The sequence below is a fragment of the Leptinotarsa decemlineata genome, unplaced genomic scaffold (genome assembly GCF_025532065.1).
Source record: "Leptinotarsa decemlineata unplaced genomic scaffold, Ldec_3_MD MMD2_tig00000882_RagTag_RagTag, whole genome shotgun sequence".
Classification (NCBI taxonomy): domain Eukaryota; kingdom Metazoa; phylum Arthropoda; class Insecta; order Coleoptera; family Chrysomelidae; genus Leptinotarsa; species Leptinotarsa decemlineata.
Window position 1 is genome coordinate 17,888,921 of NW_027412556.1, and position 20,195 is coordinate 17,909,115.

General features: G+C 36.4%; 1 protein-coding gene across 2 annotated transcripts in view; it reads left to right on the plus strand.

Annotated features, from left to right (window-relative positions):
- Window positions 1–20,195, plus strand: part of Exn (Ephexin) — a 134,787-nt gene that overhangs the window by 68,148 nt on the left and 46,444 nt on the right. For both annotated transcript variants that reach the window (XM_074175172.1, XM_074175171.1), the window contains exons 8-11: window positions 1,877–2,048; window positions 2,238–2,439; window positions 14,561–14,823; window positions 19,227–19,389. In XM_074175172.1, the coding sequence (XP_074031273.1) occupies window positions 1,877–2,048; window positions 2,238–2,439; window positions 14,561–14,823; window positions 19,227–19,389 (800 nt within the window). The remainder of the gene's footprint in view (window positions 1–1,876; window positions 2,049–2,237; window positions 2,440–14,560; window positions 14,824–19,226; window positions 19,390–20,195) is intronic.

Below are 20,195 nucleotides of genomic sequence, written 5' to 3' on the forward strand. Positions count from 1 at the left end.
AATAGAGTTGGTCTGGGCTTAAGTTGAAGGATTCCTCGCAAGAAATAATAAGACCTTCAAGCTGTGTGAATTAAAGAAATAAGTTCCTATACAGTACTCTGGAAACAGTCGATCAAAAAGCTTGGGAAAAATGTATCCACAAAACAATCAGAATCGAAGCAGAGATGTGGGATCTGGATGATTGAATAGACTCATTATCAGAAAAAATCATTCCGGTTGTCATCAATTCCAATGAAACTAATTCATCCAGTGAAGAATCACTCAGATTAAAATTATCGCAATGTCTTATTCGAAGTATTTCCATTAAATCTAAAAAATTGGTTCTGATTCAACTATAAAATTCAATAAGGAATATGAATCTTCATCTCAAAACCAACAAGAATATATAAAGTGTATCTCTCAGTGCAGCCACACTTTTCTACTTCCTGAAAATGTCAAAGTCGAAGCCGAAACGTCGAACAACGCAAAATTTTGAACGCGGTTTAACTCGAAATCAGATGTTCAAATTTATAACCACGGAAATCTATTCTATTTGTATACTTATCTGGTGATGTTTCGAATATTTTATCCATCTCCATTATCATACCGACGATCAATTTGATATTATCAGTGTCAATGATAATAATAATATCAAATTTATTTACATCAAAAGACGAATCATAACTACAAATTATAATGTTTTGATTCAAATAGGTTGGTAAGAGAAAATGTATAGAGTCTTTTAAACGTCACCAGATGATACACATTTCTTTTAATATGCAAAAAGTTTTAAATTCAAGTTAATGACAAATCTGATTTTTTTCCAAAAAGCTAATTCATCAAATGCAGCCGCATATTCCTATTTTAATGGCTCGTTAGCGGCGTCCTCAAGGGATATAGAGGATAGACGTATCTCAATGATTTTATGGTTGAATTGTAGTGCTATTTGTTTGAGACGACTATGTTGCTTTCTTTGATATAGCGACATGTTTGCATTCTTGAAATCCTTTTACTCTCAGACAATACTGAACGAACTGTAGCAAGAATAGGAATCACTCAAGTGCTCTAAACTTGTCCAATAAAATATAATATTGTAATTTAATATAGCTACTGCTTGTAAATATATTTTTCGCCGCTAATAATCATAAGGTTGATGCGGTTATTTTCAAATAAAAAAAACAATAATTCGCATAAAGCTGAAAATGCATAGACGTTACAAATGAACTATTTGAAATCTGTTTGAAAAATCTGTGCGATGAAAGTTATAAATGATGCAATCATCTTCAAAACTGTTCATATATTTTGCTACTAATCACAATTCATAAGATGTTGATATTTCAAAAATTGAAGAAATCGTATTTTGCATGATATCATTTTTTGCACGATCTATTGTAATTCAATTCCATTTAGAAATATAATGATTGAAAACATTATATCATGAGTACTGATGATTATAAGACAAATTATTCGTCAGTAAAATTTGAATATTTCTTCTTCCTCTCCTTGTTAGGTATATATCAACTGTTTCGTCAGTTATATCATCATCGATATCATGAGACTCCGTATCTATTTGTAGTGTAGTAGTATTTAAATATTTACTCAGGTTACTCAACGCCTAACGATTTTTTTATTTCTTTGACAATAACGGACCTTCCGAAATATTTTTTAGTTTTATTCAGAACATCACCTACATGATTATTATCTACTTTTTTCAATAAAATCCTTCAACATGAAAATTCATCTTTACTTTTTTTTATCACTATTGAATGATAAACATGAATTCTCAAGACTTGAAACTAGGGACGTACGACTTGAGACTGGTGCATGAATACATTAAAAAATCATTTAGAAATCAACGGAATGATTCGCTGGATTTAACGTAATTCATTTTTTTCAGTGAAAGCATGTTCCCAGAAAATTATGCGTGATTTGGAAAAATGCTGGCAGCGAAATATTCTACTGAATGGAATTTGTGATATCATTCAGAGCCACGCTGCAGAAGATTTTCGTGTGTACATTCCGTATTGTGAAAATCAAGTTACTCTGAATGACACACTGAATCGAATGAGGTAAATTACGAGGCATTTTTATTATTATTATTGAAGTTATTTTATTATTCATTTCATCAACTAGTTATGTAAATTTTTCGTTACAACACTACGTAAATAATATTATACTAAATGCGAATTTTGTAAATCAAAATGAAATCAATTTTTGAATAAATATTCAAGACTGACAGGCTTATAATTTTTATTTAGGGAGAATCCAGCATTTAAAGAATTGTTGAAGGAATTGGAATCTAGTACCACCTGCCAGTTTTTAACTCTTTATTCGTTTCTAATGTTACCAATGCAGAGGATAACGAGATGGCCACTTTTATTAGACGCCATTTTGAAAAGACTTTCAGAAACTGATCCTGAGTATCTGACGTGCCAATTCGCTTTAGCAAGTTTGAATGAAGTAAGTACTACATATTTTTAAGATATGAGAGGTTGTAAGTGAATAATAAACAACGTCAACCTTCTGATGAAGTACATGACTGCAATCGATTTGTCATTGATTGTCTGACACTTTTAAATTCACCTAGAGCATTCCTTATGGACTGTCTCTAATAACGTGGAGATTTTCGTCGGCCCAAAAATAGTCATTATGAAACTTCATAATAGCATCTCGTGAAGAATTTGCTTCGTCCGTAAATGAAATATTTGGTAAAAAAATGTATTGTGTGCCATCGTATGAATCAACCACCTGCAAAACATCCTGGGTGAAAATCCCGAAGCAGTAGAGCTTTGACTCGCTGTATGTGTGTATAAGGTTTTTTAAGATGATTTCCAGCTGCAGAGCAATCTTTCTGGTAGTATTTGAAGGATTTTCTTCTATTTCATGAAATAAAGCTTCTTCTAGTTCAGGCGTTATTACAGTTTCTTGTCTTCTATCACCTGCATTTTTATTAAAACTCTCAGTTTTAAATTACCTTGCATGTAGCGTTCTAAATGTTTTAGCACATGGAATTACTCTGTTGAGCATTTCCTTTTGCAAAGTGCATTCCAGCCATTTTAGCATTATTGAAATTATTCATGATGGAATCACTGCCAATCGACAACTCTGACTTTCACTGATATAACAGCACTATCACTGTCAGCTGGTCTCCAAAGCAGGTGTTCATGATATGCGAAGTGGTATCAATTTTTTTTCTCGAAAACCAAGCAAGATATGAAGAAAACACAAGCTACGAAAAATTAGTATTTTCAGTTGATTGATTTAAAAAAATAAAACACTACAACAACAAGTCAGTGTTGACTTTTTTCACCAATATTGGTTTTTGTCGTGCTCGCTGATACTCCACTGGAACTTATAATTTCAATTTAGTTCCGACTATATAACCGCCTCATAACTTCAAATAACTGTAGCAAATTTCAACTGAATCGGTGTTAGGATATTTCTTTTCTTGGAACAAGTAATACAGTTCATACAATATCTACTTGAAATGTTTTACTTCCGGTAATTATCATCAAGGCACATTTCTGAAGTATTCAAGTCATCGAGTGAGAAATCCATGCTTATCAATGTATCACTACAAATACTATCATCATATTGTATTTAAATTATCTGTCAGTGCCATCATTGAATCCAATGTATGCATACACGGTGTAGATATTTAACTATGGTTATCGAATTTCGTTTCCTGCAAATGGCCGGCAACGGATATCTCTCTATTACTTTCACCATCAACTCTGGCGTTCCCCAGGGATCCATATTGTCTCCAACCCTCTTGTTATCGTAAATCAACGATCCTGATATAATAATGTCAGGTCAGACAATTACGCTTTCTGCTTCGATAAGTGTGTTGGGGGTTAAAATGGACACCAAATATGTCTTGGCACAATCATGTTGCTTGAATTACAAAGGCTGCTTCTCAAAAACTTGGAACACTGTTCCGAACCAGAAAGCTGTAACACACCTCAGCAACTTTTGTACTTTATAAAACTCAGATCAGACTTTCTTTGGAATATTGCATACGCTGAAGCTGCTGGATGCCATCTAGAAAAGAGTCATCCGCATGATTTCATAAGCGAACATCACTTGCAACATTTATAGTCTGCAATATCGAAGAGAAAGGTTGGAGATTTGTCTTTCTTCTATAGATATTTTCACGGGAAGTGTTTAAGTGATTTGGCGCATTTGAGAGCAGTACATATCAGAAATACTTGACGAACTGTGGCTGCTCATCGTTTTGAGGTTCAACTCAGTACACCTCGAATGACACTATTTGAGAAGTCTTTCATTTGGAGAACTGCGTTTAGCTGGAATAAACTTCCTGAGAACGTTTTTCCAAATGGATTTGATTACCAGCGTGATTATCAAATTCAGTGTGAATCACTATTTTCACACAGGCACCGCTCTTAGAGCGTCTTAAGCATTTGTCTGTAGTGTTTTCGTTTTTTCAAAAAAAAAATGTTGAAAATTTTGAACCTCACAAAACTACTGTTATTTGAGCCACCCAGCTGAGGTACTCTCATTATTGGGTAATACATTTTCTCTCTAATGGTCTCCGGTACTCAATACTACAATTTCAGGGGCTCCTGGATACATTAAAATTTAGCCTAATGACTCCTATTACAATCGCTTCATTCATTTATATCAAACTTCAAGAATATGTATTCATTTATTTCTTCTAATAATGTTGGAATTCGAACCCAAATTCTGTCCATCCAAGCAACGGAGTACTCCAAAACATCATCATGCATAGTGCACGTGATCTTCCAGACAAGGCTGCTTGTACAGAGTCGGCAGGACGATCGGATAAACATTTTTTGATTTGAAAATGCGTATAGAATGAAAAATATCAATGAAATAATAAATCCTTTTGTCATTTTAGACCAATTACTGATTATGAAGACCTGCTACTAGAAGAATCATCATTAAAATCAATTATCAACGGATTTCTGTCAAGTAAATCATTTATTAGATGGTGTTAACTTTCATTTTCAGCTTCACTGAAAATATTTTTGAGATCACAAAATTTTAGAGTAGTATTTTTTGGCAACATAGTTTTATATGTGCGACCAAATAATTCTATTGGGTTGAGCTCGCAGTGGTAGGGGAAGACGTAATACTATTCTCTTAAGTGCTTTAGCAATTTCGTCAACAGAGTATTTATTATATTTGGTTTTATGTTCATTCACTATCCTTAAAAGTTCCGCTTTCACCATGTTTTCCTTGAAAGGTTTACTTTTCAAACGCATCCTGTGATGAATTACAGTTTTTTTTTGCGGCTGTAGTACGAATGTCTTCAGCTCTTCTGGAATGGTAATGAGCGTTGTCTAAAACAATTACACAATTCTCCTCTAGTTTCGGAACTATGTTCCGAAATTCTCATTTTCTCATAAAGTTGCCCGTTTTCTTCGACTCGAAGGCCCACAAGGCGTCGCTTCCTATGTGACATACTATCAACCTTTTTCCTTCTCCTGAAAAAGTGAAATAGGGGAAAATACGAATAACATCACATAACAATAACACATTTTTTGTTCACATACATGAGCGGTGATTCTTATAGTCTATCCATTCCCAATTGGAACGGTAATTAAAATAAGAGTACAGTCATAAACATATTTTGTCTGTGGTACCTAGTCGCCCAGATAGTTAGTAAACGTGCTATAAAATGTAGCTGAGGAGTAAAGGCTCGGCTAGCTGGATGCTAATCTTATTAGCGAGTTTCGCTAATAAGGTTAGCATCTTCAGGAGAAGCAAATTGATACTGAATCCGAAGACAAGGGTTAGCTGTTTATATACCTAAAGTTTTTGGTCCGATGCGGACTTTGTTAAATGATGATTATCCTGATTGATTTTTCGGTAATAAACTAGTGAAACCACTACCTGCAAATAAATTTGTCTGCTTTTTAATCTATTGTTGACAAATTAATTTGCAGGTAGTGCTTCCATTAGTTAATTACCGAAAAATCAATTAGGATAATCATCATTTAACAAACAAAGTCCACATCGGACCAAAAAACTTTAGGTATATAAACAGCTCTTTAGATTCAGTATCAATTTGCTTATCCTGAAGATGCTAACCTTGTTAGCGAAACGCGCGTCGAGTGCAAAAATATCAGTTTGGTGTTGGGGTAATTGATCTCTAGAAAAAGTTTTCAACTTTTACACCAAAGGTTCCAATCTCATCGTTTAAACCAATTTTTGTGAAAATCTTAGTGTTTTTGGGTACTTTCATCAATATGGTTTTCTGGAGACCTTTTGAAACAAATGATCAACCAACCGACCGACCGACCGACCGACCGACCGACCGACCGACCGACCGACCGACCGACCGACCGACCGACCGACCGACCGACCGACCGACCGACCGACCGACCGACCGACCGACCGACCGACCGACCGACCGACCGACCGACCGACCGACCGACCGACCGACCGACCGACCGACCGACCGACCGACCGACCGACCGACCGACCGACCGACCGACCGACCGACCGACCGACCGACCGACCGACCGACCGACCGACCGACCGACCGACCGACCGACCGACCGACCGACCGACCGACCGACCGACCGACCGACCGACCGACCGACCGACCGACCGACCGACCGACCGACCGACCGACCGACCGACCGACCGACCGACCGACCGACCGACCGACCGACCGACCGACCGACCGACCGACCGACCGACCGACCGACCGACCGACCGACCGTCCGTCCGTCCGTCCGTCCGTCCGTCCGTCCGTCCGTCCGTCCGTCCGTCCGTCCGTCCGTCCGTCCGTCCGTCCGTCCGTCCGTCCGTCCGTCCGTCCGTCCGTCCGTCCGTCCGTCCGTCCGTCCATCCATCCATCCATCCATCCATCCATCCATCCATTTCTATATATTAGATTGTCGTCTCCACAATACCATTTTTGGTTTCTCGAGCAACAAAATATTTCTCCTTTTTTTTAAATTGGAACTTAATTTTTTAATAATCTGTGGAATGTCGACCTTTTGAATTTAGTTAGAACAGGATCATCCCTTGCAACTGTTAGAATGGAATGTATTGTTGGAATTCCGTTTCGAAAAAAATATGTACTTTCCTTCTAATAGCGTTTGAATCGAAATCGTCTACCTTATCAATAATTTTTTTTCGTGAGGGATGTGGTTTTAGAGCCGAAAAATAATGTTTCTGTTTATATTTTGTCATAACTCCAAAGACACTTGAAGGAGACACTCAAGCAATGTTTCCTGAAATTTTCTTACGATTTTATCAACGAATAATAAAGGACTTGCTTCAATTTGATTGTTGTAAATGTCCATTATTTAATTTTTTCATTAATGTTAAGGTGCAGGTTTTTTGGTCCTTTTTCAAGTCGAGTGTAGCGACACAAATTAGCAGTTTCTTCAGTCGTATCCGTACTTGACGATTTGAAAATTTTAAACTTCAAAATACCGTATAGGTACACACCGCAGGCGTTTTAAAACGTAACACTGTAACATGTAACATGAATTTCGCCAACCGATGCCAATAGATGCAAATGCGCATGGTGATCATGCTTTGATCACGCATCTATTGTTGTTAGGGTTGCTTTGTTCGCAGTAGAGTACATTACATTAAAAAAACTTGTTCACCTTTGTTTCACCTCTGCCATACAGGTCAGGCAGCAGATGGATTCAATTGGGACAGAAAGAAAAAATAGAACTGCATTCGTTATAGCATTTCCACTCTCCTGGAAGCAAAAAACGACTTCATTTTATGTGGGCAAGATGGAAAACTCCTCTTCCAATGGTAATCAGTCAAACCAAGTTAGCGTATTCTGGATCTGAAGAAACGCACGTCGAGAAAAATATGCATTTCAGATGAATGGGTGTTCGTTTTGGATTTGAGAAATCTGATTATGAACCCAAAAGACAACTTTATCTATACTGCACAATACGTATACACTCGGAAATAGTAACCAAGTCTGATAAAGCATCCCAGCTACCTATTCAGTTCATTTTTGTTGAGTAGAATTATTTGTAACGCTTGTCCTCGCGACGAATTCTGGAGTTAGGAGGGACAGCCAAGGCCTGCATTCACGTCAGAATCGGAATGAGATAAAACCAGAATGGCTTCATAAAAGTTCAACCATCAATTATCCCAAAACAGTCCACGCATTAAAAACTTTTGAAAGGGGACCGCAAAAAGAGAATTGCCGCGAGCACCAATATCGTATAGAGAAAGGTCCTATCTTTCTTCTTTTTTGTCTCTATCTGTTTGACATATATCCTGCAAATATACATCATTCATTCGAGCATGAGAATTTTTTGGTCAAGTCTGAAATTATATTTCGTTCCGCAACACTGTAGAAAAGTTGGCGATTTCATCTCTTTCAGGGTATTTATCTGATCTATGCTCTCGGGGAATACTCAAAAGTAATGAGAACAAATAAAATATTTTGAAGTCACTATGTCATTTTGCAGAGTTCTACAATTTTCTGGAAGTTTTGTGACAGTATATTTATACTCTTTCACAACAAATATTCATCTCAGGCTATTCATCAATTGCCTGAAATCAACTGAGGAAAACTTGATATTTGCAGTAACAACCATGTTAGATCAATAGATGACGAATCTGAATAATGTATTATATTTTAGCTAAGTGGGAATAATGAAAAATACTGTATGAAATATCGAATTCGAAACCGAGATTAAAGGTGGTATTTAAAGTTATTTTGCTAGAGCAGAACATATGTATGCAACAATATACCAGTTTCAATAAGGCCGCATCAATTCAGAAATATCCGATTCGACTCGTAACAAATTACACTTTTGATTATTTTTAATATTATCCAGCTTCTCAACGAAGCTGACTACTTTATTTGGTGAGTGATCTTTCAGGTCATTTGGCAAAAGTAAAGCTCTACCAAACACTAAAATATGATTTGCTTCGTGGTGGGCCACGTATAGAGTATGAACTGTCCTTATTTCATCATCTTCCAAACAGAGATAGCACACAATGTCTTCCGACAGTCCAATTTGGTAAGTGATCTTTCAGGTCATTTGTCGAAAATGAAGTTCTACCAAACACTAAAATCTGATTTGCTTCGTGGTGGGCCACGTATAGAGTATGTGCTATCCTATTTCATCATCTACCAATCAGAGATAGCACATACTGTCTTCCGACAGTCCAATTTGGCGAGTGATCTTTCAGGTCGTTTGTCAAGAGTTAAGCTCTACCAAACACTTAAATCTGATTTGGTTCATAGTGGGCCACGTATAAAGTATGTGCTGCCCTATTTCATCATCTCCCAAACAGAGATGGCACGCACTGTCTTCGAACAGTTCAATTTGGTGAGTGATCTTTCAGGTCATTTGTCAAAAGTGAAGCTCTACCAAACACTAAAATCTGATTTGCTTCATGGTGAGCCACGTATAGAGTATGTGCTGTCCACCATCTTCCAACCAGAGATGGCACGCAGTGTCTTCCGACCGTTCAATTTGATGAGTGATCTTTCAAGTCAGTTGTCAAGAGGCAAGCTATACCAAATACTAAAATCTGTTCTGGTTCGTAGTGGGTCACATATAGAGTATGTGCTGTCCTATTTCATCATCTTCCAACCAGAGATGGCACGCACTGTCTTCCGACAGTCCAATTTGGTGAGTGATCTTTCAGGTCATTCGATTTCGTTTGTGGTGATCCACTATCCTCATTCATCATCCTCCAAACAGAGATGACATCACATGAAATGCCTGTGTGTACGCCTGTTGAATAATCTTGTTCCTCCTAGTGTTTTGACCATTTTATTTGAAACAAATAGTAGTTAGGTTAATCGATATTCCACCCTGTAACACAGAAGTGCTTATACTCCCAAAAGATGAAACTCCTGCTGCACTGATCCGAAAATCATTCCAGGCCATTTCTTCTAAGTTCTCTAACTTCAATCACATCTATACCGATGCTTCTAAATCAGAAAAAGGTGTGGGAGCAAACATAAGAGTAAAAGTTACAAACTACCTAGCGTCAGCAGTATTTACACTGGAGAGGTTTATGCCATCGCACAGGCAATTATACATGCGGGACAAGTAAATGAAAACTGTAATATTCACAGATTCATTGATTGCAATAGAGAGAATCCGCCAATTAAATCCTAAACATCCTCTTCTGCAACAAATTAAGATTGAGCTTTTCAAACTTCACCAAGAAGGAAAAAGAGTCGAGATAATCTGGATACCTTCACACATTGGAATACCAGGAAATGAGAAAGCCGACATGCTAGCACGTAACGCTCTCTCAAACACTAGTGCAGTGACATTCGAAAAAACACTACACACAGACATATATCGTCAGATAAAAACTTCCATAAACGATATCTGGAAGCAGAAATGGCAATTTTCAACTGCCAATAAACTGTACAAAATAAATCCCAACATGGAAATAAAAAATTATGCTCCCCTCAGTCGAAAAAATCAAATAACCATAAGTCGCCTAAGAATTGGACACACTCGTCTCACTTACCAACATTTACTAAAAAAGGAAGCTCGAAGTAAATGTGAAAATTGCAACATGGACCTAACTGTGGAACACCTATTCAAATGTCAACAGCACCAACAAGAGATAAACGAATTGAAGCTAACCGGAGACATATCCACCATTCTAAATAGAGAATGGAATAATGTAATAAAATATGTCAAACGAATCCATATATTTAATTCAATTTAATGTATACCGATATACTGTATCTCATATGTACCGCCGCTAATAACCCTATGTGGTTGATGCGGTTTGAAATCTAAATAAAAAAAAAAATAGTAGTTAATTCACTGTAACTGTAGGTCGAGTGCCTAGAGTAAGATTGTTTTCACCTTCATAGATGAAGGAAAGAGCTCATGCGTAGCTCTCTACAAGGTTGGAAATGCATCCGGTTCGCACACCGAACCACCATTTTCTCACCCCTTATTGCCTAGGTTAAAATTAATTAGAGATTTACCTGTTTCCATTAAAAATTGTTCAGTTCACTTTAATTAGCCACCACCTAACTCCAATCTGACATTGTATTGTACCTTACTTCCAAGGATGTATAAATATTTCAGAAAAGCCAATTTTAGTAGATTTTGCTAGAAGTATGAAATACTTTTGTATGTTGTCCACCTAAATATAGGGGAGGAGGTAGGTCTAGAAGAATTTCCAAGATCGCTGACAATGTGCTGCAGAAGGCACCGAAGAAAGCTCCTTCTGTCTCTGTACAACAGATAACTTCGTTTGAGCCGTAAAGCTTTCGGTCGGCAGGCAATTGTTCCGCAATTCCAGCGAGATGATTGTACCGAGACATATTTGTGTCCATTTTAATTCCCAACAAACTTATCGAAGACGAAAGCGGAATTGTTTCACCTGACATTATTATATCCGGTTCGGAGACATTTATCTTGTTGGAGAAAACCAATGCCTGGGTTTTTGTGACATTAAATTGAACCTGGTTATTTCCACCCCAACTCGAAATTACTTCTAGATCATCATTAAGATATGCAATCTCCTGCTGCCGGTGAATATGTGCTTCCGTAGCTGATGTCCTGGAATCCAAATGTAATGACGAGATAAGTGTGCTATCGCCAGCAAAGCAATATATTGGATTTTTTGTTTTCTCCAATAAGTCGTTGATATACAATAAAAGAGGGTTGGAGACGATATGGATCCCTGGGGAACGCCAGCGTTTATGGTGAAAGTTTTCGAGTGATATCCATTGACAGCCACTTGAAGATAACGTTCTTTCAGGAAGCTGAAGAGCCGTACACCAAAATGATCCATGCCATAGCATCCAAGTTTGGCCAGCAAACCCTTATGCCACACACAGTCAAAGCAAATCGATTGGTCTATAATTATTTGGAAGCGTTTTCTTGCCCTTTTTGGAAATAGGCTGAACGCGAGCAATCTTCCATCAAGAAGGAAAAAAAAATATTCTTGTAAGACAGGTTGAAAATTCTGTAAAATAGTAGTGCGAGTCCATTTGCGCACTTCTTAAGTACTTTGACGGGCACTACATCAGGACCGGACGTCATGTTGATATTGAGCTGTTTCAAAATTCGCCTGACTAGACACTGTCGAAAAGTAATTTCCGGCATTGTGGATTCTAGTGTGGGAATAGGAGGTGGTGCCTTTCCCAGAAAATCGACTGCTTTTTCTATGGCTGTTGTTACAATTGAACCATCCCCCTCTGTTAGTGGTGGAATTGTGGATTTTGTAAAGTTCTGATTAACAGCTTTAGCTACCGACCAGAAGGATCTAGACCCGCTGGGATTGGCAAGCAGTTTATCCTTAATTCTTTGATTGTGAAGTTCTTTGCTTTCATATATCCTAAGTTTGCAGCTGTTGCGAGCATTAATAAACCGGATTCGGTTTATTCGGTTTTATTCGGTATTTTTGCGTCACTGCTGGTAGGCGAGATTTTTGTATCTTTATTGTATTGTATTCTGTACCAATTTTCAGTGAATAACGGTACAATATTTGATATTCATAATCATTAATTAATATTATTATTAATAAGTATCATATTTCAATACTTATTATCCTATTCTAGATGAAGACGAATCCAAATACACAAAAATCATAAAAATTTAAGCAGTCATTTTTGAGTTCTTTGATTATTAGTATTATTATTTTCCTTTTTTTTCTTTTTTCACATTTACCACCCTTTAAACCTACTCAGGACTTCAACAAATAATTCAAAACCAAAATTAGCCAAATCGGTCCAGCCGTTCTCGAGTTTTAGCGAGACCCACGAACGGCAATTCATTTTTGTATATTAGATTTTCATCGAAAATGAGAAACACCACATATATTTATTGATTAAAATTTGTTTGAACATCCTATTGAGATTATGATATACAGATGAAACAGATCGAATATCTTCAAAACACATGTGTTTTGAAAAAAATGCAGAAACATGTCGATTTTTAATCCAAGGGGGACATCTTCCTATCATAATCTCAACTGTCATACCTCTTCCCCCACCCCTCGGTGACTATCACCCAAACAATTTGAATAGGGAAAGTAGTAAGTGTGACACATCGTTGAAAAGGTAATTTTATAAGGACTTCAGCCATGTCAATTTTAGCTACCTAATTTTCGATTTTGGCGCCTTCTTGCGGCCAAAAAACTGTGCCGTATTCCAAATTATGATACTTCATTCGCAAGCTAATTTGAAATAAATTCGGTGACAATGCATTATGGACTTTTTCTAGGGGAAAAAACAAGATGGCGACTTCACAATGGCGGACAAGATTTACAATTATGGTCCGATTTGTTTCATAATTGATAAGTAGTGGTTTTTCAGGGTCGGAAATTATGAATTGTTTTTCAATGCAAAAAATCAAGATGGTGGTTCCAAAATGGAAGAAGAGGATGCATTGAATGTCCCCCCCCCCCGATCTTCAGATTTATCCCCCGTAGATTAATTTTTGTAGGGCCATTTGAAAAGTAAAATATACGCCACTCAGCCAGGTTCGTTAGCAGAGTTATGTCAACGTATTATTACCGAATGTCGTCAAATAACCCCAGACATGCTCCACAACGTCAGACAACGTTTTGAGACGAACTTATACACATATATGGCACACTTTGAGCCTCTACTCTGAATCAATGTAGTGCGGAACAATCTTTGTTAAATTTATGCATAATTTTCCAATTTTCAAGTTATGTGTTTTTTTAAATTTTTGTCCTTTTTTCGTGAATTGTTCACATTACCTTTCAAATAAAATGTGAATTGAAAAACGAAACTGTTGTTTTTCCTGCAATAGAGCGCCAAAATGAAAAGTTAAGTAGCGAACACTCACATGTCTGAATTACTTATGGAATTACCTTTTCAATGATGTGTAACGAAAAGATTTGTCCTCCTTGGATTCAAAATTGACGTATTTTTGCATTATGTTCACAACACATGTGTTTTGAATAATTCGATTTCGGTGTCGGGTTAAATCGAACCATAATTACAAATTTCGTCCGCCATTTTGAAGCCACCATCTTGATTTTGTGCACTGAAAAACAATTTATGATTTCCGACCCTGAAAACCATCACTTATCAATTTTGAATCAAATCGGACCATAATTGCAAATTTTGTCCGCCATTGTGAAGCCGCCATCTTGTTTTTTCCCCTAGAAAAACTCCATAATGCATTGTCACCGAATTTACGTCAAATTAGCTTGCGAATGAAGTATCATATATTGGAATACGAAACAGTTTTTTTTCCGCAAGAAGGCGCCAAAATCGAAAGTTAGGTAGCTGAAATTGACATGACTGTATTCCTTATGAAATTATCTTTTCAACGATGTGTCACACTTACTACTTTCCCTATTTGAATTGTTTGGGTGATAGTCACCGAAGGGTGGGGGAAGAGGTATGACAGTTGAGGTTATGATAGGAAGATGTCACCATTGTATTGCAAACCTACGTGTTTTTGCATTTTTTTTTCAGAACACATGTCTTTTGAAGATATTCGATCTGTTTCGTTTTCGGTCCCCTACCCTGTAGGTAATATTATAGGTTAGGTTAGGTTTAAAGTGAGTGGGTCTATTCGACCATGTAATATTATGAGTTACCTTTCAAAATTAAATTTATTTTCTGCAGATAGTGGGACAATGTAACGATGCAGCTAGAAAAAAGGAGCAAGAAATTGAACTGAAACGGATATCTCATTCACTTGACTTCGCTAAAGCACTACCTGCTATAGACATTCAAAAGCCTGAAAGGTGGCTGATAAAATCAGGACAAGTTACTTCTTTCCAACCAAGAAATGGAGATACACAAATGACACTGGGAAAGAGGTTCAACAAGGTTCCTCTGCATTTGTTTTTGTTTAACGACCTATTTATCGTAACGAAAAAAAAAAGGTAAGTTATATTTTGAAATTGAAATTAAGTATTTTTTATGATTATTAGGTTGATCCAAAAATTTTGTCCATTTCAATGCTATGTCTTTTTGTAGCTCCATAGCTCAATAAATATTAATTCTTAGGTTTCATGGTATACAGGGTGTTTCAAATTCGATCCTCACTATTGGGATCTCGGAAACTATGAGAGATACGAAGATGGTTAAATTGGGGCAAAGTTGTGCATTTACCTGACTAACAATGTCGTTGAGAAAGTTCTGAAATCCCGAGTATATCCGGAGATATATGGAAAAAACAGAAATTTCGGAAAATGGTTTTTATTTTTTTCTGGCTTAATTTTACGAAGGATTCTAAAATTAATTGCACTTCGACATTGCCACTTTTTCCCTGCTACATAATGGACCATTTTTTCGAAAAAGAATGATAACTAATGATACATCATTGAAAAGGTTTAATGTGGTTCTGCTCTAAACAGAAAAACAAAAAATAAAGTTGATGATGGTGGCCGGAAAACGAAGCGTCGGATAGCAAATCTGAAAACACCATCATGTAGCAGGGAAAAAGTGGCAATGTGGTAGTGCAATTTATTTTCGAATCCTTCGAAAAATAAAGCTAGAAAAAAATAAAAACCATGTTCCGAAATTTTTGTTTTCTCCGGATATCTCCATATATCCTCGGAACTTCAGAACTTTCTGAACGGTATATTGTTAGTCAGGTAAATGCGCAACTTTGCGCCAATTTAACCATCTTCGTATTTCTCATAGTTTCCGAAATCCCAATGGTGAGGATCGAATTTGAAATACCCTGTATACGGATTGATGGAGAATTTTTTACACTATACATTTATGCCATTAGTAATTTTTTTCCAAATTAATTTTTTGCCCCTTTTCAGCTCATTACTATAGGATGTCGTTAAGCTATTTTCGGTCAATTTTTCTCTACAAATTCAAATTGAACCAAAGCGCTACCGAAATATCAACCAGGCATTTGGCAATGATAGTGTTAATGATAGCATTTTCCGAAATTGGTTTGCGAAATTTCGTGCAGTAGATTTTAGACTCTAAGATAAAGCCCCGAAATGGTCGACCAACAGTAATACAGGACGAGAATTTGAGGACGCTGGTAGAAACTGACAATGACAAATGTTGCGTGGGAGAGAGCAAGAACTAGGCGTCAGATCCCATGCGGTTTTTGATGATTCACAACACATTGAAACAGTTAAAAAGCTCGATAAGTTGGTGCCCTACGATTTGAACGATTTAATTGTCACGTTTCGAGATCTGTTATTCTTTGCTTTTTCATAACCCAAACAATCATTTTTGGATTGGACCGTCACATGTGGTGAAATGTGGATCCTTCAGGACAACAGGAGACGTTCAGGACGACAGTGGTTAGACACCGATGAGCCACCCAGGCACTCTCAAAAAACAGATCATAGTAGTCAGCGGCTGGACTGATTCACTCTCTGTAGCCGGACCTATTCATCACAGCAGAGTCCCATTGTGAGAAAATCGACGAAATGTACCAAAAATTGCATCAGCAGCAGCCATTACTGGTCAACTGAAGAGGTACGATCTCACTTCACGACAACGCCCATCCGCACGTTCCACAAATTACCTTCCAAAAATTGAATGAACTGGGCTTCGAAGTTCTGCCTCACCCATTATACTCCCCAGACCTTTTGCCTACCGACTACCATTCGTCAAGCACTTCGATAGCTTTCTCACCGGTAGAACCTTCGCCAATCAGAACCAGGCAAAAACGGCCTTTGTCAATTTCATCGAATCCCGAGCACCCATTAATAAACTTGTTACGATGGCAAATGTACACTGATTAAAATGGCGCTTATTTCGATTGAAATGAATGTTTCCTATGAGATATTTCATTTTTTACGTAGACTCATGAAAACGAACAAAACTTTCGAAACAACCTAGTATTTGACTTTTTGATAAATTTTGTGAGATCAATTCATTATTTGAATCTTCAGCAATCAGAATATGGAAAAGTTGTAAAGTACAAGTGGAGTTGGTATTATTTCAGCCACTTTAATTCGCGTTTTGTGAAATTGCACTATTTCATTGTTTAGTTCATTATTTCCTGATATTATAGTCATACTTTCAATGATTTCTAAGTATATTCCGAAAATATTAGATATTTAGAAACAGTTCTCAAATAGTTGAAATGTGGTTATTTATTATTTACATCCTGGTATTCAGTAATAATTAGCTTATTCACTCTAATTCGTCGAATATATTTCTTGTAGTCTACAAATATTCCATACTATAGTTGTTCTAGGAACTTGAAAAATCATTTGTGATGGAATTGGCCAGTACATGATGAAAATCTATGACGAACGTAGTTGATACTGATTCGTTAAATAGGCAAAGAAATGAGAAACTGAAAATAAACAATGGTACCATACCATAACTGTGACACTTTTCTCGAAGTGCTGTTTTCAACATCTATTTTTCGTCGAAAGTAGTAAACTCTAAACGTTGTTAAAATAACTGAACAAAAAAAAATGAAACGAAAATAAGTAATGAAGGAAAAAAAGCAAGTTTCTAAAAAACCTATTGCAACAATAAAAAGGGAGCAATCTATCAAGTGGAGACGAATAAAATATGTTCCCGGCAACTGACGGAAAACAGCTGAAGTCTGAATAGGTGAATGACAAAAAAACCAAAAATGCCAGGGGAAATTTTTGAGGCTTTAGATACAGTTGAAAAGGTAGGAGCCGAAATCAAGGAAACCAGCTTTGAAATGCAGACGTTTAGCGGTCGTGTTGACGAAGTTGAAAACGAGTTAGGCAACTTCAACGAACGGATTATGTAAGATATGAATTCGGTCAAAGATGAGGTAAACAAATAAATAACTGAACGAATTGGTGAACATATTGAAAGATGAGCTTAAGCACGATCGGCCAACCAGTTATCCGGTTTCAATGATGATAACCCTACCGATAGAAGCAAATACATCGTATAGTAATGAAACACTGAAAAGTCGAGGTAGCGACAATGTTTGAACAGGAGAGGATATTGAAGTTGAAAACGAGTTAGGCAAAATGAGGTAAGATGAGGTGAACAAATAACTGAACGAATTGGTGAACATCATTGAAAGATCAACTTGAGCACGATCAGCCAACCAGTTATCCGGTTTCAATGATGATAGCCCTACCGATAGAAGCAAAGACATCGTAAAGTAATGAAACACTGAAAAGTCGAGGTAGCGACAATGTTTGAACAGGAGGGGATATTGTAATTGCGCTAGTCATAAATCTTCTGAGATCACCTAAAATGATCATCAAAAATTGTGAAAGTTCTGAAAATGTACAGAAGACAATAATAATTGAAGCAGTTATACCAAAGGTAACTGGGTGAATCGAAAGACAAATCAATATGGTATATTCCTCAACAACAGCAGAATTTGTAGAGCAGAATGGAATGCATCGACGGCAAAAAGGACACCTAGATGCAGTAGATCCTGAAAACAGATCGATACCTAACGATACACTAACAGCTGCGTTAGAGCTCAAGACTGCGAAAACGGTTTTTGGAAGAACGAAAATGCAGTTGAAAAAAGTGACTTTGTAAGAAGGAGTAATGTTGAACAAGAAAGTTAACAACTCGTACAATAAAGTTGTAAAAAAAAAGGAGTTTGCAAGAATATGAGACGTTGTTGCAACTGCGAACAATTAGTACATAATCAAGTGCGATATAGAGAAATAATCTACCAAATGAGGACGTGTAGCAGGATGCTTCAAGATCAAAGTGGAGCAAGAAAAATTACACTGGGTTGAGAACAGGTGACAGATCCATGAAGTCTGAGAAAAACACAAATGGTTAAAATCAAAGTGGAGGCATAGCTCACCGACCCTAGAAAAAATCAGGAATGTCAAATAATAAACAAGAAGTATACGTACCACGAAATTCTAGAAGAAATACTATTAGAGATCTGATTTCGTGTGATCTGATTCTGAGTAAGACATGCCAATAGGATGGAAGCGGTAGTAACAAATGAAATAGCAAAATAATTGTAAAGTAAAATTAGAGTGAAAAGTGTTACATGTATTGAAGGTTATTGAATTACGTTCTTACATATTTATTATTAGGATCCTTTATAGACGTAACCATTTTTTCACATCAGTTGAATTCAAACGAACTTCCATCAAATTTGAAATATATATATATATATTCATGATTTTATCCTCCTATAATTCATTTCAGCTTTTTCGTATTTTGAATCATTTGAGAAGATTGAAAATCAAAGTAATTGATAAACATCTCTGGTAATTTCATTCATTCTTTAGTGAACAGAAGATAGCTCCGGAAAACTGTACTAAGAGCCATTTATTACTATTATTAGCAACATAGTTGCTTAACTGTTGAAAATCCATTTATGTTTCAGTGATGAATCTTACTCGGTGATACACTACTGCCCTAGAAATATGATAGAACTTCGCAGAGTTGACACGTTCCCAACAATATTGAAGAAGGAAGCACAAGATAAAAAGAACAACTTCATTTATTTGTCCATATTGGAAAATCAGGAAGGAAAAATCATCGAATTGGTGAGTTATACATCTCCATTGACTACGATTTAAAATCATTAAGGATATAAGTATTCTGAATATAATCCAAAACTCCAGAATCAAATTAATAAAACCACCTCGATAAATTGTAAGAAAATATCTACAATCAAACAAGAAAATACCTATCAACGAATCTTAACCATGAAAAAGAAAACTTATTAGAAATTTCTCAAACGAAGCTGAAAAAGAATACAAAGAATACAGAAATAAACTTGATACCTTGATCAAAACAACAAAAAATTAATTTTATCAAAATAAAATAGCAGAACCAGGAAACGAGTATAAACAAGTTTGGACGGTCATCAATGATATAACAGGGCAGAATAAAAAAATCAAATAAACAAATAGACAACACTCCAATAACCAGTGAAGTCGGTGAAATATTAACAAATAATAAAGATAAAGCAAATATATTTAATGAATTCTTTACGAACTTGGGTATAAATATGTCTAAGAAAATACCAAGTAGTGATTTGAAACCAACCATTTTTCTTGAACCGGTAACGAAAAACGAAATTATTATTCATCTATCAAAACTAAAAAATAAATGTTCCTCGGGCCCAGATAAACTCTCTGTGAAAACTACAAGAACTATACATGAGTACATAATACACCCATTAATCCATATAATTAATTTATGTCTTACTAGTGGAAACATTCCAAAACCATGGAAAGAATCACTCATCACTCCGATTTTTAAAATAAATAACTACAGGCCAATATCCGGCATCAACAATCTAGCAAAAATCTTTGAACATGTAGTTAAAAAAAGATTGACGGAATTT